This window comes from Epinephelus lanceolatus, chromosome 5, assembly GCF_041903045.1.
Source record: "Epinephelus lanceolatus isolate andai-2023 chromosome 5, ASM4190304v1, whole genome shotgun sequence".
NCBI classification, from domain to species: Eukaryota; Metazoa; Chordata; class Actinopteri; order Perciformes; family Serranidae; genus Epinephelus; species Epinephelus lanceolatus.
In genome coordinates, this window is record NC_135738.1 from 49412053 (window position 1) to 49438967 (window position 26915).

At 42.3% G+C, this 26915-nt stretch overlaps 1 protein-coding gene across 1 annotated transcript in view; it reads left to right on the forward strand.

Annotated features, from left to right (window-relative positions):
• Positions 1–26915, forward strand: part of pard6a (par-6 family cell polarity regulator alpha) — a 124132-nt gene that overhangs the window by 70288 nt on the left and 26929 nt on the right. The window contains exon 3 of the mRNA XM_033617519.2: positions 21920–22209. Coding sequence (XP_033473410.1) covers positions 21920–22209 — 290 coding nt within the window. The remainder of the gene's footprint in view (positions 1–21919; positions 22210–26915) is intronic.

Genomic DNA, 26915 nt, shown 5'->3' on the forward strand with positions numbered 1-26915 from the left:
TAATGAAGTGGTGACATTTTATATCAAAAAGGTCAAAGGTCAACTTCACTTTGACATCATAGTGTTCAGCATAAAACACTTTCCTGGCCATTTCTCAATGTCATATCTCAGAAACAGAAGGGGAGACATATGGTCAGACACTGAATTGGTGACTCAAGCGGAGCAGTCTCGCAGAAGTAGGTGCTAGAATGGATGGTCTGGAGGAAATAGTTATTTCTTATGTTCAGAGAGCAAATCCCCAAAAAACAAACATGACAAAATGCACAGCTATTCTGTGCGACAAACTGTGCCTCCTCACTTAGTAGTTTTTTATTATGGGACACACTAAAAGCTTACTTTAAGGGGACACATTATCTCCTACACATAAAGTATTAAAAAGAAATACATGGTAGAAATAGAAAAGCTGGAAATAGAAATTTTAAAATTGTAAATCAATTGTATACCAATCACTTGTAAACAAAAAAAGTAAAATGCAGTATTTACACACTAAAAGCTATTTAAAGAACCAAACAACAATTTTCTTTTCAAATTCAAAAAATTGTCCTGGCAATTAAGAACAGAGGAAAGCTCAAGAACATTCAGTGCAATCCAAACTGAAACAGGTTCAGTTTCACGTAATCCAAGGAATTATTGACACATTCAAAGAGTTTTATACAAATATGTGTACATTGGAATCACCAGAAGATTGACAAAGATTGATACGTTTTTGTCCACTATTAATTTACCTAAACTTGGCCAGGAGGACCAAAAGAATCTTGATGTCTCCTTCACCCAGAAATAAATTGAAAAGGCTTTTGGCTCATTACAGTCCAATAAATCGCCAGGACAAAGGATGGATCCCTCCTGAACTTTACAGAGCATTTAAGGATTTACTCATTCCTCTCGTAATGGGTATGATTAATTTGGCATCTAAAACTTTAACTCTTCCTGAATCATTCTCTTGTGCCATAATCACTGTGATCCAAAAAAAGAGACCTATTAACATACTCCTCATTTTGGCCCATCTCATTATTAAATTCAGATTACAAATTGATTCTCAAAGTCCTGGCTAACAGGCTTGGCCAATATTTGTCAAAATTCAGAAAAAACAAGACCAGAGTGGCTTTGTTCAGCTAACAATTTATGTTGACTCCTTAATACTATTCAACAAACAAAACTGAGCCTAGTTTCGCCGTAGCTTTAGATAAGAAAGAGGCCTTGACAAGCTAGAGTAGCCACATTTGTTTAAAGTCTTGGCCAAGTTTGGGGTTGCCCAGTTGTTTATCTATGAGGTTAAAACCCTTTATAATGAACCTGGGGGCAAAATGACTGCCAATGAACAGATCTCAACAGCATTTCCCTTGAAAAGATCAAGCCAACAAGGATCCACTGACAGATTATATTATTTTATACTTAACCGACCCTGGTAACTCCCTCACCAAATTACGGGATCTACTAAATGCTTATGGTGTTATCTCAGGTCATAAGTCATCAATTGGAAAAAAGTGAAATTCTTCCAATAACACGTTTTGAATACAGTATCAACGAACAAGCTCATTTTAGTGCCTTCTAAATTGTGTAAAATAACCAGAAATAACTGTACATAATGGCCTTAAAATGTATACAAACTTAACAATCTCCTTTTGCTTAGTAGAATTGAAAATGATCTAAGTAGGTGGTTGAGTTTGCCCATCACTCTAAATGACAGTTTACTGTGTGAAAATGAATATACTACTGAGGTTACAATATCTTTTCAAGTTCTTGCCCATTCCATTGTCTCAAATATTTTTCAATACCCTCAACAAATGTTGAGAGTAGGTGTTTCTGTGATGATCTGGAGAATTCAAGGATGAGGCCGATCACAGAATTCTTTCTTAATGCACGTTTAATTACGAGCTTGGATCAACATGGCTACATGCAGAAGCTTTATTGTGAAAACTGTGAGTTTTCATCGAAGGGCGTGGCCACGGCCTGGCGGCGAACTTTGATGTTTCGCCGTGATGATAAACGTTGCTGTAACTTGACTCCATGTGGGAATATCTGGCCAAAACTTCACACATATGATGACAGTCCAGCCCTGAACACATCTACAGAGGAATTTTGAATCATGGCCATAGTGCCACCTACTGGCAACAGAAAGTTTCTTTATACATTCTTTGATGTCCCTCTTCTAGCAGGTTAATCAGACCCACCTCAAACTTGCTGGTCTAAGTCCTTGGACCTTGATGATACTTAAAAATGAAGCTTTTGAGTTTTCATCAAACGCTGTCACCGTGGCGCCACCTTCAAACACGAATATTGTTTTGAAGGGACAAGGGATGCTTGAAAACTCACCAAACGTGGCATACACATCACAGGTCGCAAGTCCTGTTGTCTGATGTGATTTTTGTGCTTTGATGCACCAAGATGGCTCAACAGCGCCCCCTAGAATATTTCAATTAAGCAGCCCCCAAAGCTGATTTGACCTGCATGTATGAAACTTGGTAGGCACCTGTAACACTCTATCATGTACAAAAAAGCCTCTTGGAGCCATGCTCCAAAACCAACAAGAAGTCCGCCATTTTGAATTTACTGTGCAATTTTGGTGCATTTTTGCCCATTTCCAGGGCTTGTAAATTAACTAACTTGTCCTACAGATTTAATCAGATTGGCTCCAAACTTGGTGTATGTAAGCGTGACTATGTTGTGACCAAAAGTTATCACAGGATTTGCCCAATGTTGAATGGCGCGCCCGCTGCCGAGCGTTGAATCTTGAGGTCTCGCCGTGAAAAACGAAATTGCTGTAGCTTTGGCATAAATGGTCCAATCTCCACCAAACTTCTCATGATTCATATTAGTCCCGCCCTGAACACATTTTCATTACCATATTTCCTGATAATCATAGCGCCACCTAGTGGTGAAAGGAAGTCCTTCTTACCAGACACTTATCTTTGGATCACCTGAAATTTCAGTGCTGTGGTCTATATTTGATGTACACAAACGTGACATATCATTAGTGTCTATGCGCGCTGCAGAGGGTTTAATTTTGATGTCTCACCATGAAACAGGAAATTGCTATAAATTTGGAGTAAATGGTCCGTTGTCCACCAAACTTGACATGATATTTGTCCCACCCTGAACACATTTATATGACAATATTCCGTGATAGTCATAGCGCCACCTAGTGGTGAAAGGAAGTACTTCTTACCAGACGCTTATCTTTGGATTAACCTGAAATTTCAGTGCTGTGGTGTGTATTTGATGTACACAAACATGACATATCATTAGTGTCTATGTGTGCTGCAGAGGGTTTAATTTTGATGTCTCGCCATGAAACAGGAAATTGCTATATTTTTGCCATAAATGTTCTGATCTCCATCAAACTTCAGATGATTCATATTAGTCCTGCCCTGAAAACATTTATATGACCATATTTTCTGATACTCATAGTGCTACCTAGTGGTGACAGGAAGTAGGTCTCAAACACTTATCTTTTGATTTATCTGAAAGTTAAATGCTGTGGTGTATATTTGATGTATAAAAACATGATGTATAATTACTGCGCTCTCCAACTCCCTCTAGTGGAAAGAGGAAGTGATACAAAATGTGAAATATGTCATTCCAGCACTGTATCAGGGATATGCCAAGTCACTCCTGCATGCGATGTCTAACTTTGACAGAAATGAATTGACACGTCAGAAGATGTCCTGCCAACCCACCCCCCCGAGTTGCGTGAAGGTGCGAGGGCCCGTTCATTGCTGCTTGCAGCTATAATTAGGGCCCGAGCAGGAGACCTGCGAGGTCCCTATTGTTTTTCTCCGGATTATCTTTTTTTTTTTCCTTTTCCTTCCGCCCATATGATCGCATTTTTCACTGCCTGAACATTCCCCAAAACTCACCAAACTTGGAATATAAGTCACACCTGGCGAAAAATTTTATAATCTATTGTCGTCCTGAATTTCCACCACTAGGTGGCGCTATTATTAAGGAAAGTGCGTTTTGGCTCATAACTCCCATATACTTTGTCACACATTCAAAAACCTTATATCCACACGTTCAGTGAATTGTGCTGATTCTCGTGATATAGGCCACGCCCATTTCCTCCTAAAGTTTTTCCCCCAAATTTGCAAAATGTTGCAAACCTACTTTTTCTAACTCCTCCTAGGCTATTTCATCGATTTGCACGAAACTTTGCACACAGCATCTGTGGACTCTTCTGCCAAAAAGTTATTAAAAGAATTTTGATATTCCAAAGAATACTCAAGTTATTAAATAACAACTTCCTGCAGATTTAGTTCTAAACAGGAAGTGTTGCATATCTCCACATTGGTGGGTCCGAGTGACATGAAACTCAGTTTACTACTTCCCCATGAGCCCTTGAGGCTCTGTGCAAAGTTTCGGGTGATGACCCCAAGGTGGCGCTCTTTAAATTGAAGTATTTTATATCTCAACATCGGTTGGGCGGATTAAAACGAAACTTGGTACAATTATTGTCAATGTCCTCCTGAGGATATCTGATGAAGGACTTACCGATCTGCCACTAGATGGCACTCTGGTGGCCGTCTAATTTAATATTTGGCACTGTGCCAACACCATAACACTCATGGAAATAAAATTGATAGGGGTGGTAAAGACTGGCCCCTGTAACTCATACACCAAAAATGACCAGCAGGTGGTGCTATTTTCAATGCAAAAGCATTTTTGGCTACTCCCACATAATATGTCGCACATTGTTAAACCTTCTATTTACGTGTTCTCTGAATTGAGCTGAATTGTGTGGTGTAAGCCACGCCCACTTTCGCGGTAACTCTCCATTCACTAAATCGCAACAAATGAAAATTGTATTTTTTCGAACTCCTCCTAGGCGATTTGACCGATTTGCACCAAACTTTGCATGTAGCATCTGTGGACTGTCCTGACAAAAAGTTATTAAAAGAATTTTGATCGTCCAAAAAACGCCCAAAATGTAAAACAACAAATTCCTGCATATTGTTTTCAAAACAGACAGTCTTTTATATCTTGACCAAATACAGTCCAATTACCACAACACTTTTGCTAATTGTGTTCCATGGCCTGATGAGGGATTGTGCAAAATTCAGTGCAAATCGGCCAATAGGTGGCGCTCTGGTGGCAGTCTAATTAGTGTGAACGAAAGTAAGTTGGAAAATCTTCAAATCCTCTTCAAAACTCATCGACTTTCAACCTTCTTGTCCCTCATACTTTGAGCTAGAGACACCATGTCAACTTTTAAAGAGTCAGAAGACCTTGAACTATTGGGCATGTATTAAGCTTCTACTTTTTAGAAAAATACATACGTGGGTTGGGTGCCTAGTTGTATACTGGAAATGTAAGTAAGAGATAACGTTTATTTTTTTATTTATTACAGCTGACAACACTTCCAGGTGCACGGCCCCTGACAGCAGCATGCCCCGACGCGCGTGGACTGCGAGGGCCCATTCATCGCTGTTTGCAGCTTTAATTAGGGCCTGAGCGATGACTAAGTCGTCCGTGAGGACCCTATTGTAATTGCGCCGTTTATTATTATTAGGGCCCGAGCACCTAGCGGTGCAAGTACCCTATTGAAATGCAAGGATTTTTTATTATTATTATTATTTAGGGCCCGAGCGACGACGAAGTCGTCAGTTAGGACCCTACTGTAATTTTTTTTTTTCTTCTGCCCATGTGATTGCATTTTTCACTGCCTGAACATACCCCAAAACTCACCAAACTTGGAATATAAGTCACACCTGGCGAAAAATTTTATAATCTATTCTCGTCCTGAATTTCCACCACTAGGTGGCGCTATAATTAAGGAAAGTGCGTTTTGGCTCATAACTCCCATATACTTTGTTGCACATTCAAAAACTTTATATCCACGCGTTCACTCAATTGTGCTGAATCTAGTGATATAAGCCACGCCCATTTCTGCCTACTTTTTTTTCACAAATTCACAAAATATTGCAAACCTACTTTTTCGAACTCCTCCCAGGCAATTTTACCGATTGGCATGAAACTTTGCACACAGCATCTGTGGCCCCTCCTGACAACAAGTTATTAAAAGAATTTCGATAGTCTAAACAATACTCAAGTTATTAAATAGCAACTTCCTGCAGATTTCGTTCTAAACAGGTTGTGCTGCACATCTCCACATTGGTGTATCCGAATGACATGAAACTCAGCTTACCACTTCCCCATGAGCGCCTGAGGCTCTGTGCAACATTTCGGGTGATGACCACAAGGTGGCACTCTTTAAATTGAAGTATTTTATATCTCAACATCGGTTGGGCGGATAATCACACAACTTGGTGTAATTATTGTCAATGTCCTCCTGAGGATATCTGACGAAGGACTTACCGATCCGCCACTAGGTGGCGCTCTGGCGGCCGTCTAATTTAATATTTGGCACTGTGCCAACACCATAACGCTCATGGAAATAAAATTGATAGGGGTGATATAGACTGGCCCCTGTAACTCACACATCAAAAATGACCAGCAGGTGGTGCTATTTTCAATTCAAATAAACACAAGAAGTTTGTGCTCTAATAAAAAAAAAAAAAAAAAAAGGGATCAGCACTCAGTGAATAATCCTCCTAAGCCCTACGATAAGCTATTATGGCAAGGCTTAACTATACAGACCCGTGAGCAGTGATAACTAACATGTCTTTGGGGTCATCGGGTGGGAACCTCCTTTCACCGGTGTTTCGTCTAGTTAGTCCCACGACACCTCCAGGAGGCTAGACAGTGATCTCTGGCGTCCCAGAGACACTCCCCTAATGCCAGGTCTCACTGCTCCCCACACTAACCGAACAACCTCTTTTACCTTACCTATACTACCACAGAGGAGGTAGACCCAGGGAAGGAAGCCTTGTTAGGCTATCACACTCCCCCGCCGGGTTAGGCTGTACAGTCTACCTCCACAGGACGAGCCCTCACAACAATGACACCTCCAGGAGGCTGGACAGTGATCTCAGCCCAAACAGCACTGCCACCTTCAACCAAGCCCAGGCTCCGTTTATGCGAGCTCCAGGCAGAAGCAATGCTGATACTACCTTTACTAGCACATTCACCATACTCTATTTCACATGCTACATGGCATAACTACAATGTCAGCTAAAGTTAAAGGAGATAAATGAACTCACAGGATCAGCAAACACACTCACTTTGCAGCATGGTCTCAAACAAAATGGATTCAAATAGGCCACTCCCACACTTAAATACTTCCTCTTCCTGGATTTCCTTCTTACTTACACATGGCTTTCTCAGCCCAAACAGCACTGCCATCTTCAACCAAACCCAGGCTCCATACATGCGAGCTCCAGGCAGAAGCAATGCTGATACTAGCTTTCCTGTCACATTCACCATACTCTATTTCACACACTACATAGCATAACTACAATATAAGCTAAAGTTAAAGGAGCTAACTGGACTTACAGGATCAGCAAGCACACTCACCTTGCCGCATGGCCTCAAACAAAATGGATTCCAATAGGCCACTCCCACACTTAAATACTTCCTCTTCCTGGATTTCTCCTGACAGGAAGTGGATCTCTCCACCTGATCTCAAGGAGTTATGTGCCCTGTTTAGTAGTTCCCCCTGCTGGCCCCCAGCTGACATTATTTCTTCTGTAATAGATAAACTGGCTGCATTTAATTGCTTCATCTGACATTTCCCTCACTGTCTTCCTCAAATTCTGTCCCCGCACTCCGAGTTCCCCCAGGAGTGAGACAGTTGATCTTGCTATGAATCCCCTACACCCCACTTCCACTGGACAAATCCTAGTCTTCCATCCTCGCTGCTCAGTTTCTGCTCCTAAGTCTGCATATCTAAGCTTTTTTCTTTCATAGGCTTCTTCCACTGAGTCTTCCCAAGGAACTGTCAGCTCAATGAAATAAACTATCTGTTGACTCACTGACCACAACACTAAGTCAGGCCTCTGCCTGGTACAGACTATTTCCTGAGGAACAACAAGCTTTCCCCCTAAATCTACTTGCATTTCCCAATCACAAGCACCTTCTAGGCGGCCACACCCTTGCCTCCTCACTAACTTATCCCTTCTGTATTTCTCTCCCTCACGGACAAACTGAATTACTAAGCCCCTATCCTTAACACCTTCTGAATTCACCTGTCTTCGTTTCCCTTCGATGCCTGCAGCTAAACATTTCAACACCTGATTATGTCGCCATGTATATCGGCCTTGTGACAAGCTAACTTTACAGCCTGACAAAATATGCTTTAAAGTTGCGGTACGTGAACACAATGGGCATGATGGGTCCTCATTTACCCACAGTTTTAGGTTCTGGGGGGTTGGTAAGACATCGTATGTAGCCCCTACCAGGAATCTAATATGATTCTCCTCCATGCTCCACAGGTCCCTCCAACTAAGCTTCCTCTTCTCTACATTTTCCCAATTCAACCACTGTCCCTGTTTAGCCTGGGCCACTACCTTTGCACCCCTTACTATCTCTTCCTGTCTGCATATCTGTTCTACAACCAGCTTTCTTTTATCTTTGAGGCCTGCTGTATTCCATACCGGTTTACCTGAGCCAAGCCCCAGGCCTCCCCGGCCAAACTGAACATTACCTACAATCTCTGCATGTCTAAGAGCTGCCTCTGCCTCCTGAACTGCCGATCTTGGGTTCCACTTCCTCCCCTTGGTTGGATTTGGAACCACACTCCTAACTACCACATCCTTACTCCCAGATAACAACAGCTCTGTCCTGACCTTGGTACATTTAAATTCCTCTGTTAAACTAGATACTGGCAGCTGAAGTATCCCTTTTCCATACAATGCAACACTACTTAGGCACCTAGGAGCGCCCAACCACTTCCTAATGTAGGAGCTAACCGACCTTTCAATTCTCTCCACAACAGATATTGGAATTTCATAAACTGACAATGGCCACATTAACCTAGGATATAGCCCAAATTGCAAACACCACAACTTCAACTTTCCTGGAAGTTCTGATTTATCTATTCTATCCAATCCTTCAGCCACATCTTTTCTAAATTTCACCACCTGTTCCTTATCATTCAACTCTACATTGCACCACCTACCTAAGCTCTTTACTGACTTTTCCCTAATTGTTGGGATGTCCTCATCATCTATGACAAACTTCCTATCACTTAACTTCCCTCTACATATCGAGATGCTTCTAGATTTACTAGGCTTGATCTTCATGCTGGCCCACTTGAGGTTCTTATTTACCTTCTCTAGTAGCCTTTTTGTACATGGCATTGTTGTGGTCACCAGTGTCATGTCATCCATGTAAGCCCTAACTGGTGGAAGATGCAACCCATTCTGCCGTCTCTCCCCACCTACCACCCACTTAGAAGCCCTGATGATTACTTCCATTGCCATAGTAAATGCTAATGGAGAAATTGTACACCCTGCCATGATGCCTATTTCTAGCCTCTGCCAACCTGTTGTGAAATCTGCTGTACTTAGACACAACCTAATATCCTGAAAATATGCTTTCACCAAGTTAACAACTACCTGTGGCACTCTGAAGTAGTCAAACGCACTCCAAATGAGGCTGTGCGGTACTGAACCAAACGCATTTGCAAGATCTAAAATTATTACATGTAGGTCCCTTTTGTTAATCTTCGCTGCCTGAATCTGGTGCCAGATCATGCTAGTATGCTCTAAACACCATGAAAAACCTGGTATTCCTGCCTTCTGCACCATGGTATCTATTAAGCTATTCCTTTCTAAGTAGCTAGCTAGTCTCTGCGCTACTACACTAAAGAAAATCTTCCCCTCCACATTCAAGAGAGAAATCATCCGGAACTGGCTAAGGTCCACAGACTCCTTCTCCTTAGGAATGAGGACACCCCCTGCCCTACGCCATGCTCTTGGTATAATTTGTTTTTCCCAAACTATTCTTAGCTGTTTCCACAAAAATTTAAGGGTATCAGGCGCACTTTTATAAACCCGGTAGGGGACTCCATTAGGCCCTGGGGCCGAAGAAGCCTTTGCACGCCTGACCACCTCCTGAACTTCCTTCCACCTAGGTGGCCTGACATCCATCTCATGCTCTATCCCTCCTAATGGAGGGATATCAGGTGGGAAACCTACTATCATATTCTTCTCCAAATCTGAATACGTGTTTCTCAAATATTCTTCAACCTCTAACCTTTCTGCTTTAAGCTGCCCTCCCTTTTCCTGGCTGAACAATCCTTTAACAAACTTAAAAGGGTCCCTGAAAAAACCTGTCCTAGCATATTCCTTCTTCCTCCTCTTTTTCCTGAGATGCTCCGCCCTTCTAAGAACTGCTAGCCTGCTTCTCAACTCCTCTTGCAACACCTTAATTCCCTCCCTTTCTTCTTCTGTAGCCTTTTTCCACTGCTTTCTTAACTGTCTCCTTTCCTTGACTAACTTCTCTATTTCTCTCTGCCGCCTAGACTTACCTGACTGTACCCTCTCACTCCTCTTTCTCTCATGCACCCCAAACCTCTCTACACCATATGAATACATTATATCTCCCATCTTTTCTAACCTTTGTACTGCATTTCCTCTAAGCCTACTCAAGATTACTGACAAGTCTCTATTAACTATCTCCCATTCTTTACTGTCATTTGCTCTAGGCCATCTAACTCTAACCTTTTGCTCCATGGTTCTTTCAGCGTTTTGTTAAACCTTCTATTTACGTGTTCTCTTAATTCAGCTGAATTGTGTGATGTAAGGCACGCCCACTTTTGCATTAAATTTCCATTTGCAAAATTGCAAAAAATGAGAAACCTACTTTTTCAAACTCCTCCTAGGCGAACTGAGTGATTTGCACCAAACTTTGCATTAAGCATCTGTGGACCCTCCTGACAAAAAGTTATTAAAAGAATTTTGATCGTCCAAAAAATGTCCAAAATATAAAACAACAAATTCCTGCACATTGTTTTCAAAATTGACAGTCTTTCATATCTTGAGCAAATACAGTCCGATTACCACAACACTTTCGCTAATTGTGTTCCGTGGCCCGATGAGGGTTTGTGCAAAATTCGGTGCAAATCGGCCAATAGGTGGCGCTCTGGTGGCAGTTTAATTAGTGTGAATGGAAGTAAATTGGAAAATCTTCAAATCCTCTTCAAAACTCAACAACTTTCAACCTCTTCTTGTCCCTCATACTTTGAGCTAGAGACACCATGTCAACTTTTAAAGAGTCAGAAGACCTTGAACGCATTAACTGTACATAATTATCTATCTTTATCTTTATTTCGGCCATGACCAATATTCTTTTGTTTATGAACACTGGTAGATAACTATCTTGCCACCAGGTGGTCTTTGGCTGCTCCTGACGCTACCATCATAAAAACAAGAGACCGCACATGCGCAGTTGCGCACTCTCAGCTGATTGCAAACAGATAAGATGGCGACAAGACGCAACGTCAGTGTTCATTTAAAGCTAGACGTTTTGAAATATTCCGAACAAATGTCGGGGGAATACGCCACGGACATGTCCACTTTTCACGTCCCGTCAGGGGCGTCCGGGTTTTTTTTTAATAAACTGATAATGTCCGGTTTTCCGTGTGTTTGTGTGTGTGTGTTAGAGGGCGGTACAGCCGCATATTTCTGTTCCAACCCGAACCGAGCCCGACATTATTTATAACCAAAGTACTGAGTTTGTGCCACACAGTTGTTACGGTTACAGGCTCTTTAACCCTATGGGCCCAAACGATGCATAGTCCGTCCAAATTCACACCTGTTCTTCTCTGTGGATTTTCTCCGCAACCGTGGCCACGCATATCACGTGAAACAGTGGAATCATAGCTTTCCGACAAGACCAAGCACTTGTCGGTAGTCCAATGTTTTCACAGCAAAAAAAATGAAAAAGTTACACTAAAGTGATGTATAACAGAGCTTTCATACAGCTCTGCACGCACATTACTATTGGATGGATTACTCACGAATGCAGGCTCGCACAGAAATGCCCAGCATATCACATGAAAGTGCAGGAGCAGAGCTTTCCAGTGATACCACACATCATTGTGCTGTCATTCCATCACGCTATAAATACAGATTAATTGTCTACAAAATAAAAACCTGACGAATTTCTTTACAATCCATTATACAGATCTTGTTATCAGTCACTTCATATAGTGAGGAATATCGTATCTTACCACGTCTGAGACTTGCGTGTGTTTCTCCCTGTCTATCCACATTGTAGTCCGCCTTTCAAGATGCAAATATCTCCATATTGTCCAGTTGACACTCCATCAAACTTTGTATGACAAGACCAGCCACTTCACCTTTGCACACCCAGACAACAGTAGCCTAATTATGCATGCATGACAGGGCCGTAGTCACCATATACATTGAGGGGGACACGTGCCCCCCCCCCCCCCAATGCCCACACAGCTGCTGCAGCTTTAATTTAATTTGATTTGAGTCACTATCCAAAACCAAACAGTCACGTGTTATGTCCTTCCGCAACTTAAAAAACATTAATTTAGCAGACCTCATAACAGGCAATGACAGTTTCCCCATCATCAATTACCCATGTACCCCGGATCAACTGGTCTCCATTTACAATGGTGGTCTCCAAACTCTGCTGGACTCATTCGCTCCCCTCAAAACCCAGACTGTCACATTCCCCCACTCTGCCCCTTGGTTCTCCCCTCACCTACAGTACAGGCCAAAAGTTTGGACACACCTTCTCATTCAATGCGTTTTCTTTATTTTCATGACTATTTACATTGTAGATTCTCACTGAAGGCATCAAAACTATGAATGAACACATGTGGAGTTATGTACTTAACAAAAAAAGGTGAAATACCTGAAAACATGTTTTATATTCTAGTTTCTTCAAAATAGCCACCCTTTGCTCTGATTACTGCTTTGCACACTCTTGGCATTCTCTCCATGAGCTTCAAGAGGTAGTCACCTGAAATGGTTTTCCAACAGTCTTGAAGGAGTTCCCAGAGGTGTTTAGCACTTGTTGGCCCCTTTGCCTTCACTCTGCGGTCCAGCTCACCCCAAACCATCTCGATTGGGTTCAGGTCCGGTGACTGTGGAGGCCAGGTCATCTGCCGCAGCACTCCATCACTCTCCTTCTTGGTCAAATAGCCCTTACACAGCCTGGAGGTGTGTTTGGGGTCATTGTCCTGTTGAAAAATAAATGATCGTCCAACTAAACGCAAACCGGATGGGATGGCATGTCGCTGCAGGATGCTGTGGTAGCCATGCTGGTTCAGTGTGCCTTCAATTTTGAATAAATCCCCAACAGTGTCACCAGCAAAACACCCCCACACCATCACACCTCCTCCTCCATGCTTCACAGTGGGAACCAGGCATGTGGAATCCATCCGTTCACCTTTTCTGCGTCTCACAAAGACACGGCGGTTGGAACCAAAGATCTCAAATTTGGACTCATCAGACCAAAGCACAGATTTCCACTGGTCTAATGTCCATTCCTTGTGTTTCTTAGCCCAAACAAATCTCTTCTGCTTGTTGCCTCTCCTTAGCAGTGGTTTCCTAGCAGCTATTTGACCATGAAGGCCTGATTGGCGCAGTCTCCTCTTAACAGTTGTTCTAGAGATGGGTCTGCTGCTAGAACTCTGTGTGGCATTCATCTGGTCTCTGATCTGAGCTGCTGTTAACTTGCCATTTCTGAGGCTGGTGACTCGGATGAACTTATCCTCAGAAGCAGAGGTGACTCTTGGTCTTCCTTTCCTGGGTCGGTCCTCATGTGTGCCAGTTTCGTTGTAGCGCTTGATGGTTTTTGCGACTCCACTTGGGGACACATTTAAAGTTTTTGCAATTTTCCGGACTGACTGACCTTCATTTCTTAAAGTAATGATGGCCACTCGTTTTTCTTTAGTTAGCTGATTGGTTCTTGCCATAATATGAATTTTAACAGTTGTCCAATAGGGCTGTCGGCTGTGTATTAACCTGACTTCTGCACAACACAACTGATGGTCCCAACCCCATTGATAAAGCAAGAAATTCCACTAATTAACCCTGATAAGGCACACCTGTGAAGTGGAAACCATTTCAGGTGACTACCTCTTGAAGCTCATGGAGAGAATGCCAAGAGTGTGCAAAGCAGTAATCAGAGCAAAGGGTGGCTATTTTGAAGAAACTAGAATATAAAACATGTTTTTAGGTATTTCACCTTTTTTTGTTAAGTACATAACTCCACATGTGTTCATTCATAGTTTTGATGCCTTCAGTGAGAATCTACAATGTAAATAGTCATGAAAATAAAGAAAACACATTGAATGAGAAGGTGTGTCCAAACTTTTGGCCTGTACTGTACGTCAGCTGAAAGCCAAAGGACGTCAGCTGGAGTGGCTTTCCAGAAAATACGGACTCGCTGTTCACAGGCAGATGTACCATGCTCACATTCTCCAATAAAAAGATGCCCTCTCCTCAGCCAAATCACAATACTTTGCTGAAATAATCTCTGCTGGTGCTGCGAACACCGGGGCCCTGTTCTCAGTGGTCAACAACACACTGTGCCCCCCAGATTCCCTTCCCCCACACTTCTACTCCACTGACCACTGTAACTCCCTGATGTCATTTTTCAACTCAAAAATAAGTACTACCCACCAGCAACTGACCCCCCACACGTCCAGCTGTCCATCTCCTCTAGTTCTCCACTCCCCCCTTCTGTACCACTCTCATGCTTCCAACTCCCCTCTGCCGCCAATTTATCAGAAGTCATCTGGAAATCCAAGCCATCCACCTGCCAACTTGACCCCCTGCCATCCTCCCTGGTTATAGCCTCCCTCCCCTCTCTGCTGCCCCTGATAACAGCCATTATCCATTCCTCCATGAATGGTCCTGTCCCACCATCTCTTAAATCTGCTGCAGTGACATCGATACTGAAAAAACCTGGTTCAGACCCAGCAACTACAATAACCTTCATCCCATCTTCAACCTGCCATTTCTCTCTAAAATACTGGAAAAGGCAGTGGCATCACAGGTTCAGACTCATCTCTCCAACAATAACCTCTATGAACAGTTTCAGTCTGGTTTTTGCCCCGGCCACAGCACAGAAACGGCCCTCCTTAAAATCTCAAATGACCTCCTAATGGCTCCTCATCCTCCTTGACTTGAGCGCGGCCTTCGACACCATATCACACTCACAGTCTTTTAATGTTCTGCTGCAAACTCTGCACTATTTTTCTGTTGTATTTTAGATGTGCTTTAATTGTTGTTGTAGTTGTAGTTTTTTTTTTAATTGTTGTACGGCGACCTTAAGTGCCATGAAAGGCACCTTATAAATAAAATGTATTATTAAAGGGATAAGGGTCAAGGGGTGAAGGATGCTGGATGAAAGGATGAAGATGGAAGGATGAGGAATGAGGGGGTGAGGGATGAATGGATGAGGATCGAGGGTCGAATGAATGAGGGATGAAGGGATGAGGGTTGAAGGGTTGAGGGATGAGGATTGAAGGGATGAGGTAATGGGGTCGAGGGACGAATGGATGAAAAGTAAGCAATGACAGCATGATGATCAAGGGATGAAGAGTGAGGAATGAAGGGATGGAAGATTGAGGGATGAGGGCTAGGTCTCTGGGTCATGGGTGGGTGTAATGATGGATGTGTTCGTCGAAGGCAGGTAGGCAGGAGGGACCACAGGAGTGAGACTGGGTGGGGTAGTTGCCTTTTCGTGAACTCTGCTTCAGATAGAGCCCCCAAGAAAAGCTTCAAGAGTTGTGGGTGTTTCAGATGTTGTTTGGATCGTAGCTCATGTGTGTGATCTTCACTAAAGAAGGCAGCACTCTAGAATTTCAATATGGTAGAGAATTTCCTGCCTATAAGCAGTTGAGTCTACTCCATGTGAAGAGACAACCCAAGTCAAAACAGTCGAAAGAGGTTCAAAGCTGAATGACTCATGGCTTGGTGGTGTGATCATCACGAAAGAGAATGTCATTCCAGGAGGAATGGGACTGGTGCTATGGTTTTAGCTCCATCTTGCATGCTTAATTAAGCTTGAGTGATGATACAGATGAAGTAGTTACTGAGTCCTCGTGGTGAAGAAGTTCGGTCGGAAGGAAATTTGAAAAGACCAAAAGAGGCTTTCACATCAGGGACCCGGGCCCATATCAGCCCATGCTTGACCTCAGTCTGGTTCTTTGGATAAGTGTGAACACTTTGCACCACATCATGGAACAGTGCACTGAACCTTGCTCAAGTCCACTTGAAAGGTTTGTCTCAAATAAAGTTCACAGTACACAGTGTGGTTCCAGCACAGTATGTGTCAAGTGTGAAAATCAACTATACCAAAAACCATGGTATAATTGCTGGGCAACCATACTTGAGGACAGCATGAATCACTCGTACCTGATATAAAAATGCCTGACGGAATTTTGGCAGATTTTCTTGGTAGGCAGGGATGCTTGTAATGAGATGGGGTTAAGGGGAGTGGATGAAGACAATGCCGAGGGAGAGATGGGATTGAAGGAAAGGATGAGTCGGAGGGAAAGTGAAGGTGGTTCAAGAAAACGGAAACAAGGGCCTACTTAACGATGATCCATGTTGGAAATGCAGGCAAGAACTTGGCACATATATGTATAGGCGTAGGATTGGGTAGGGACGGTAAGGACACGTCCCTACCAATATTCAGCTCCTTCAGTATTGTCCCTACAAAATAAACACTGGCTGTCGGCGTCTGCTCAATGTGGTACACAAAGGGTTAACAATCATTGGTGTCTACCATATTTCCCGCCTCTAACCTCATATTGCTCATCGATTGGCTCTACCGTTATTTTGGTAACGCGTGATTGGTCCTCCCCAGCGCTGCTCTCTCCACTGACTTTGTGGCTGCGCGTCACTGTACAGTTCACGGCAGTTTGTGAGGGAACGACACATACAAGGGTAAAAAAATGGCCGAAAAATGAAACGCCAGCAGGCCCAGCACCAACAACAGTCGTTGATGAACTGGATGAAAAGGAAGAAAACAGATGTGAGTTGGTTGGTTCAGTAAATAAGCTAAAAAAATGTATTTTTTGCCAACACCTGTTGATGTTAAGCTAACTGAATGGCGTTCCTTGGCAACTCTTTGCTAGATAATGAGATGCTAACGAGATAATACTAGCTGAGCTAAGTTTGGCAACTATTAGATCAATATTATATGCCAGAGAACATGAAATTCAACTTCACATGCTCCATCAGCAATCATAGATGTCATGTAGTGATGACACAGTTCAAATTAATGTTTGTAGTAAGATGACATGATAGAAACAGTCTGAACAAATAAAGTGTAAACACTATAAATAATAGCTCCTTCACTGACAGTCTTCAGCATCCATGGTTTGTGAAGGAGAGACTTAGGAGAATAGAGATCCACTGCTCTCAGTAAAAAAACCAAAATTGATTGATTTGTTGATTTATTTTATTTATGTTTAACATGATGAAGCTGACTAAATTGTGCTGACATTATGGCTGTTTTTTAGCCTATGTACATTCAGATGTTGTGTAATGAATTACACATTTACACAATTACACATACACAACATACAGTATGTTTTTTACAGTATGTTTTCCTCAGGCTACAACAATCAAAATCTATGACTGTTGCATCTCAAATTGTCCCACTGTTCACATGTCTTGCATCAATATATTTTTTGTCAGATGACAAGTAGTAGAGAGACTGGAGGAGATGGAGGAGGAGAGGCAGGAAGAGAGACAGAAGGAAATGGAAGAGAGACAGGAGGAGATAGAGGAGAGACAGGAGTCTCACAGGTGAGACTGGGCCTGAAAAGATTATATTAAAACTTGATAATCATAGATGTTATAATTTACCCTGGGAAGCACATACGGACAGATGTGATGAAGTTATCAGTGTATATTCATGTAACTGATAACATTAGAGAATACGTTAACCAAGACATTCTTGTATTTAGTGTAGAAATCTAAATATGCATTATAAAGCAGTGATGAGTTTCGCATCACGTGAAACTGCATTAAAAAATCATCAACGTACAGGTCGCCGCCATGGAGCACTTTTATGTCCCTACCAATGTGAAAATCAAACCTATGCCCTTGCATATACGTATGAACTATGGGAATGTCCTAAGGGTTCTTTACTTGTGGAGGAATGTTCTGGATTAAATTGGTATATGGTTAGAATTTGAATCGCCTAGTTTGCCGAGACTATGGCTACGGTTACGTGATGGCTTCTCATTCAGAATGAAATAAATCTGAATGAAATCATTCGGAATTAAAGTTTTTCCAGGTAGTTTACATGGGAAATATTCATTCCGAATGAGGGTTTACACGGGAGATCAGTTTAATCGCCTTTATTCAGGTCCGCACAAGGTTTGGGGCAGGGAAGGTTTCTGATTGGATAGGGGGTCGGGCGGATGTTACTTGTTTACATTTACCGGAAGAAAACACTGTAGTCCTCGCTCCGGATAACAAGATGCTTCTTAGTGCCTTTTTCGGGCTTGTTTTGCTTATATTCTTGAAGCAGCAATACGACAACAACCTTGTTCTGCTAATGTTTCGTCTGTTGAGGAGGAGAAGAGAGGTAGAAGGTCGAAGAAGGGAGACAGAAGACGGTGCTGTGGTGAATGGAAACCGGTGAGTGCAACGAGCCCGACTGCTCTATCTTAGCCCGTTGCTATGCACACTATATACGTCATCGCGCCAGAAGGGCAAGGAAACGAGCATGCGCAGAAAGACCAGAATGAACTTAAAGAGGAATGAGTGTATACATGTACACAAAATTCTTTCATTCGGAATGACAAACGGAATAAACCACCCCCTTTAATCGGATTTAATTTTCAATTGGAATGACCATTTTTCAATCGGAATGGCCTTTCATTTCAAATGAAAGTGGAATTAAACTGTCCATGTAAACATACTGACTGTCTCCTCGGTGACAAAACTGTAGTGCCATTAGAATATTGAAAACTGGCCTTATAACCTGTGCTCGGATGATTCTAAGGTGTGGAAGGAGCCTCGAACTCCTACACTGAATATGTGGAAAGTGCAAATGATGGAAACTACTGCGTATGAAATGATACTTGGAAGATTAAATTGGAAAAATTATATGGTTAATTAACAATGGGACAGTTTCAGCGGATGTATGTCGGTAGTAGGGCATTAACGACTTTGATTTTTTTCAGGTCGACTTATCTGTCAATAAAGTCTAAGTCGAGTCGACAAGTCATTTGACGTCACATTGACACGGCGGAGGAAAGTGAAGTATCTCCACACGTGATGTGTGTCTGTCAGGCCCAAACATACTCGGGCGGAACGTCAGCGGAACGGACTCTGCGGAGGTCCGCGCAGACTCAAAGCAGACGTCCACAAGCCCTGTGCGTGCAAAGCTCAGATTTTACGACCGCGCGGACTCTGCTCCGCACACCAGTGACTGCTCGGCATGTATTTTTCACATCGCGGGGATTTTTCATGGACATTTTTACAGGAAACTACAATGCAGAAGTGCGCTCGACTATGAAAGCCCAAATGACTGCCCAAATGACATTCCTCGCGGTATCTGCTCCGCTTATAGTACACCCGAGTATGTTCACTAGGATAAAGTATCAGCATAAGCCAATCAGAGGCAGCGATTGCATTCCGTACACAAGCACACAGAGAGAGAGAGAGAGAGGGAGAGAGGGAAAAAAACACACGACTTGTCGACTCCTCCCGGGGGGTGTTGACTTGTGCCACTGACGTCGACACGTCGACAAATCAACTTTTCTGTTAATGCCCTAGTCGGTAAGGAACAATTTAAAAATGTAAAGGCACTGGTGATGTGGTTTAGTGCCCCTCTGACACATTGCACTAATGATTGGCTCACCACTGTGACTGAATAGCAGCCTTTCCTGTACTATTGTCTGTCAGTATTTGCTAGATTTCCTGGCTGTTTGTTTGATTTTGTTTTTGATTGTTGTGTTATTTTGTTAATGATTTTCATCTTTTTAAAAAGCAATAAAAATTTTAATTACGAAAAATGAAAATGGAAACAAATAGCATGGGGAGGAATAACAAGGTATAAGTAGTGAGGTGTGGTCCTGCTCCCAGACTTAAGCCAACTGGTAAACTAAAGTTTGCCCCAAGGACTGTGCCACGACCAAGCAGTTTGTAAAGGTTTAATAAGACAGGGAAGTACAACATGTTGAGGAAGTATAAACAAATTTGAAGATGGGGATGAACGTGGGGCAGGAGGCTGTCCATTGATGCTGGTCTGTGATGGATGTATGAGGGCCAGGGAGGAGGAAATAGTTACAACTGTTGCAGATATGAGAGTGAAATTAGGTGACCAGTGGGAAGGCTGTGCTGATTTACTTTGCAGGAGTGAGAATGAGAGAGATTCTGAAGTATTAAGTTTTCTGCTTAAGTGCTCCATGCTATTTGCTGCAGTGACATTACTCCTCTTACAGCATTACCCTCAGTAGGAAACTACTTGCTTGCAATTTACCAAATCTGCCATGTAAATAGCAGTGCTCCAGGTGCAGGTGCACCTGGCTTATAAAGGGAATTGGAGATCATACTCTGATTGGTTGACTTCAAGTCATGCCCAACACTCACATGATTTTGCCCCATTTTGCCTTACTTTGCACCAGGATTATGTGCCATTCAACCTGCAAAAGTTGAGTGAGACATGCCATAAATGCACTTATGCTATGCACTTAAGACCATATGCTGTACACTGTTTAAATAGGGTCCTGGGTGTTTTTGCAACTTTAGCATAGGATTGTGATGTTCATTACAATTAACACATTCCACCTGTTTATAATTCTAATATAATACGCTTGGGTGGGGACAAAAAATAAACAGGGCAGAGCTGTCTTGCTGCGTTATTGACAAAGCCCTCCAAAATGCTTTTGCTTCAAGTGTCCGTGAATAGCAGTTGTATTGCTTTGAGAAGCCATTTACAATTTGTGGATGAGGTTTTTCAGCTGCAGCTTGTTGTGTGGAAGCATCTATGCTTTGATTGGGCGCAGCTTATTTTATTGCAGCTTCACTTCATCGATTGTATCGATAAATTGGCCCAACCCTAACTGCTGGCATTGAAATTTTTCCTGACATTAAAAGTGGGACAAAATATCAGTAAGAGATTGTATCGTATTATTTCCTCTTGTGATGTTATTGATACACTGGTGCCAAATACTGATATTTTTATTAAAACATGCAGAAACTCACAGGAGGAGATGCCAGACAGTGCAGACAGCAGGGGAAAACAAATCCCGAAGCACCGTCATCTTTTAAGTCAAGTCAAGCTTTTAACACACAGTTGGGACAAACAAAATTGATAAAGACTATGCTAGTACATAGGCAACCAACCCAATCACCAAAATAAATTTTGAGATTGTATGTTTTACAGACCACAGATATGTTTGGGCTTATATCTCAGCTGCTGAAGTCTTGCTAAAAAAAAAAAAAGTCTTGGCTCGAAAGGCACAATTAAAGCTGGAAATGTCCCCAATGTCACACTCAAGAACACTCGCTCTCTGTGACACAATTAACACTGGACATGCAGCCAACATCTTGCTAAAGAACTCCTGCTTTTGGTGGCACAATTGATGCTGGGAATGTCACATGCATCCATTTCCATCCATCTATGTTGGGCTGAGTCACAGGAGCAGGAGGCTGAGCAATGCTTTCCAGCTCCTCCTGAGGGATCCTCCCCCTTTTTCTAAGACTTAGCCCAGCCACCCTCTGGCAGTACCCCCAACAGGATTCCCTATGGGATGCAGTCATAATATTTCTTCAAGTCCACAAAACGCACGGAGACTGGATGGGCAAACTCTCATCACCCCTCCAGCAGCCCTGCAAGGGTAAAGAGTTGGTCCACTGATCCACAGCCACGATGGAATCCAAATTGCTCTTCTTAAATCTGAGGTTTGACTATTGGTGACTGACTTAGCTGTCAAGTAATAGAAACTTGGCCAGTTTCCCAGGCTGTTGAAATATTTCTTTAAGTTAATTTTTCAATTATAAATCGTGAATTGTTCAAAAGCACCAATAATAAATAATGAACTTCTCTTTCCATCCTCTCCTTTTAGAGGATGAACCGGTAGTTTTTGCCACCAACTCCCTTCAGAGGCGTAAAAAGGGGCTGGGCTTAACCGGACTGCGCACCACCGGCTCAGGCTCCACTCATTCAAAGAACAAACCAGGGCTTATGATTGGCCTGCCACAAAACTTCAGACAGATCTCATCCATTATTGATGTGGACATCTTACCTGAAACACACCGACGTGTACGACTCCACAAGCACGGTACCCACAAACCACTGGGCTTCTACATCCGTGATGGGGTTAGTGTTCGGGTGACACCACAGGGCGTAGAGAAGGTAAGATGTATTTTTATTTCATTTTAGATAATTCCACAGACATATCACCTTTCAAGCTGACAAAACTGATGATAAATATCTGGGTCAATAACATACCTTCTCTCAGACTTTCTCTGAAAATCATCCTTTACTATGAAAATACATAAGGAGAGAAAAGGCAAGTCCAGCAGAATTATTGTTTATCTTTGAAAATGTTACATGACAGTTTAAAATGGAAAATGAAACATTTGACACATTTTTGGCTTGCCTGTCATGAATCATGGCACTGACCTGAATATCAGAACTGAATTATGGAACTTGTTGAAATGTTTTCTTGGGAAACTGATAAAAAAACAAAAGGTCACACCATTCCAGATACTTTTTTTTTTTAACTGTTTACTGCTGTTTCTTCAGATGTAATGGAGTGGTCCTCCATCTAACTATAATGGAAATAATCTCTGTATGTACAGTACAGGTCAAAAGTTTGGACACACCTTCTCATTCAATGCGTTTTCTTTATTTTCATGACTATTTACATTGTAGATTCTCACTGAAGGCATCAAAACTATGAATGAACACATGTGGAGTTGTGTACTTAACAAAAAAAGGTGAAATAACTGAAAACATGTTTTATATTCTAGTTTCTTCAAAATAGCCACCCTTTGCTCTGATTACTGCTTTGCACACTCTTGGCATTCTCTCCATGAGCTTCAAGAGGTAGTCACCTGAAATGGTTTTCCAACAGTCTTGAAGGAGTTCCCAGAGGTGTTTAGCACTTGTTGGCCCCTTTGCCTTCACTCTGCGGTCCAGCTCACCCCAAACCATCTCGATTGGGTTCAGGTCCGGTGACTGTGGAGGCCAGGTCATCTGCCGCAGCACTCCATCACTCTCCTTCTTGGTCAAATAGCCCTTACACAGCCTGGAGGTGTGTTTGGGGTCATTGTCCTGTTGAAAAATAAATGATCGTCCAACTAAACGCAAACCGGATGGGATGGCATGTCGCTGCAGGATGCTGTGGTAGCCATGCTGGTTCAGTGTGCCTTCAATTTTAAATAAATCCCCAACAGTGTCACCAGCAAAACACCCCCACACCATCACACCTCCTCCTCCATGCTTCACAGTGGGAACCAGGCATGTGGAATCCATCCGTTCACCTTTTCTGCGTCTCACAAAGACACGGCGGTTGGAACCAAAGATCTCAAATTTGGACTCATCAGACCAAAGCACAGATTTCCACTGGTCAAATGTCCATTCCTTGTGTTTCTTGGCCCAGACAAATCTCTTCTGCTTGTTGGCTCTCCTTAGCAGTGGTTTCCTAGCAGCTATTTGACCATGAAGGCCTGATTCGCACAGTCTCCTCTTAACAGTTGTTCTAGAGATGGGTCTGCTGCTAGAACTCTGTGTGGCATTCATCTGGTCTCTGATCTGAGCTGCTGCTAACTTGCGATTTCTGAGGCTGGTGACTCGGATGAACTTATCCTCAGAAGCAGAGGTGACTCTTGGTCTTCCTTTCCTGGGTCGGTCCTCATGTGTGCCAGTTTCGTTGTAGCGCTTGATGGTTTTTGCGACTCCACTTGGGGACACATTTAAAGTTTTTGCAATTTTCCGGACTGACTGACCTTCATTTCTTAAAGTAATGATGGCCACTCGTTTTTCTTTAGTTAGCTGATTGGTTCTTGCCATAATATGAATTTTAACAGTTGTCCAATAGGGCTCTCGGCTGTGTATTAACCTGACTTCTGCACAACACAACTGATGGTCCCAACCCCATTGATAAAGCAAGAAATTCCACTAATTAACCCTGATAAGGCACACCTGTGAAGTGGAAACCATTTCAGGTGACTACCTCTTGAAGCTCATGGAGAGAATGCCAAGAGTGTGCAAAGCAGTAATCAGAGCAAAGGGTGGCTATTTTGAAGAAACTAGAATATAAAACATGTTTTCAGTTATTTCACCTTTTTTTGTTAAGTACATAACTCCACATGTGTTCATTCATAGTTTTGATGCCTTCAGTGAGAATCTACAATGTAAATAGTCATGAAAATACAGAAAACGCATTGAATGAGAAGGTGTGTCCAAACTTTTGGCCTGTACTGTATTGATGTGTGTCCTTCGCATATCCCACCAACCATTCTTCCAGTGGTTGGTTGCATTTGCCAGGTATACAGTGCCTTGCAAAACTACCCCCTTGCTATGCAGCCAGGTCTTATTTAGGGGCATCATAGCAAATGGGCAAGCACATATCCACGTACCACTTGTAACTACACCAATTTTGACTATTTTGTGTTGGTCCATTACAGAAAATGCAAATAAATGAAAATCCATATAAATCACAGGTTGTAATGCGAAAAAAACAGGATAACAGCTAAGGTGGGTGATGTACTTTTGCAAGGCTATTAAGGTTTCTGTGGTCATGAAAAACCTGGAAAAGTCTTGGAAGTTTTAAATAGCAATATCTAGGCCTGGGAACGTTTTGGAACATTATAAATATACGCGGAAAGTTGAGGAAAAGTCATGGTAATTTGTTTCACAAATACCTGGATAAAAGAGTATATGTGGTCTAGTTAAGATCATCTGAAAAAAATCTAAATTAGCTTAACAGATCAGTCACGTCACTTGACGTTCTTTGCAGGGGTAATGTCAACCTGAGTCAACCTTGTTCTTTAATGAAATGTAAGTTCACGTAATGCGAAGAAAATGTTTACTGGATATCGTCTGGTGTCGTCTGACTTTAGTGGGATAAGTGTAGGGCATAGCTTGGTAAGGACCAGAACCTGGGATGTGCAAAATGTGAACTGTGTGTCGTAAATCGTTCAATGTTTTTAACATGGGAGAGGCAATGACACAGCATGTCACACCCGATGCCAGCTGCAGTGCTTCTCTTTTGTCCACCACCAGACAAGGGACCATTTTGGGTCATTTTTGGGTACTGTTCCAGAAACGGAATACTAACTGCATTAGAGGTGGGTACCAAAACCCAGCTGGCCGCGGGGGTAACGACTGTAGTATTGATAAAGTCTGACATTACTGGTACTTTTATCGGTATTTTTTTTTAACACAAACGACACTGACTGAAGTCAGTGAACAGCAGAGAGGGTGCTGTGAATACAATAAACAACATTCACTACTGTAAATGCAATAGAACCTTAGCGAGTTAAAAGCAGCATGTCGGCTGTGTATATCGCCAGTTTTTCCGTAATAACTTGAAACTAGGGCTTTTCACTCTTGCTGTCAATTACACACAGGTCCAAAAGACACACACATGCACAAACAGGACCTATACGTGCACAAAGTGGAGAGATGTCAGAGTGAGCGGTTGGGGGGGTTTGGTGCCTTGCTCAAGGGCACCTCGGCAGTGCCCAGGAGGTGAACTGGCACCTCTCCAGCCACCAGTCCACACTCCATATTTGGTCCGGATGGGGACTCGAACAGGCGACCCTCCGGTTCCCAACCCAAGTCCCTATGGACTGAGCTACTGCCGCCCCATTCATATGCTTAGTTAATTACGACCTTTATTTATTTATGTTGGACCTTTCACACTACAAATTTATTCCAATTAGCTTATCTGAAACCAACTGCGATGAGATGCTGCGACCTGCGAGCTCAGTTCCAAACATAGACTGCGGAGATGAAACTCCGCCTTCCGTTGCGACTTCCGTATGTGGGCAGGTATGGGCCGACCCAAAGCCAACGTAACAGAGACGTTTGATGAGCTGGGACAAAAGAGTATTAAATTTAAAACGTTATAAATTAAGGGCCGATGTGTCGTCCTTAGGCCGACGTCGGCCAGATATATGTGTGCTATCTGGATACTAATAATATTACTTTAGGCAAAATACCAATGCTCAATAAATCCATGGTCTGCTTTATTAATGCCATTGTCACATCAAAGCAAGCGACGAACACAATTATTTGGGGATGAATACCTCCACTAAGTGTATTTCATCAGTGTATTGTGAAAAGCACTGACTTTGGTGTTGTTAGGGGTAGATTTAGTCATTTGGGGCAAATGTCATCTTGCTTTACTTTTCACCCTTTCTCTCACTGTGAATGTTACTAAGTTCTGCATCTAATTTTTGGTAGCACTTTTTATGAAGACCACGTCTATAATGCATCATAAGGCCATTCATAGTGAATTATAATGCATTTATAATGTTCTGTTACTACACTCATAAAGACACATCATGCTTCCTGATGCACTATATCAACAGTCATAAAACATTATAGATCTGACTTGAAGTGTCTTATGGATGCTCTTGACAACTTGAAGTGTCTTATGGATGCTCTTGACAACTAGAGTTGACTGATGGGGCTTATGATGCATTTTGAATATCTATACTCACCTATACACACTTAACACGCTTCAATATCACTCTACGTGTTAAGTAAAGTACATTGATATATCAATAATAATGCATGCTTCATCATAGTGTTTCATTGTTGGTGCTCAGTAAAGTGTGATGCATTTTCATGTATTTAAAAGAATCCATGATGCATCATAAGTAATTAATGTCTATCATACACTAGAATAATTTGAAAAACTTTTAAAAGACTTAATTCTGACACCCTTTCGCATCTTCAGACTGTGTCATGAGTCAGAGAGTTTCCAATCACAAAATACAATTTTACAAAAACTGGGCATCTTGCTGAGTCACTATTTGCAAGACTGTTAGCTTCAAAAAGAAAAAAAAAAAAGTGGACAGAAATTGTTGCAGCCTGTTACATCC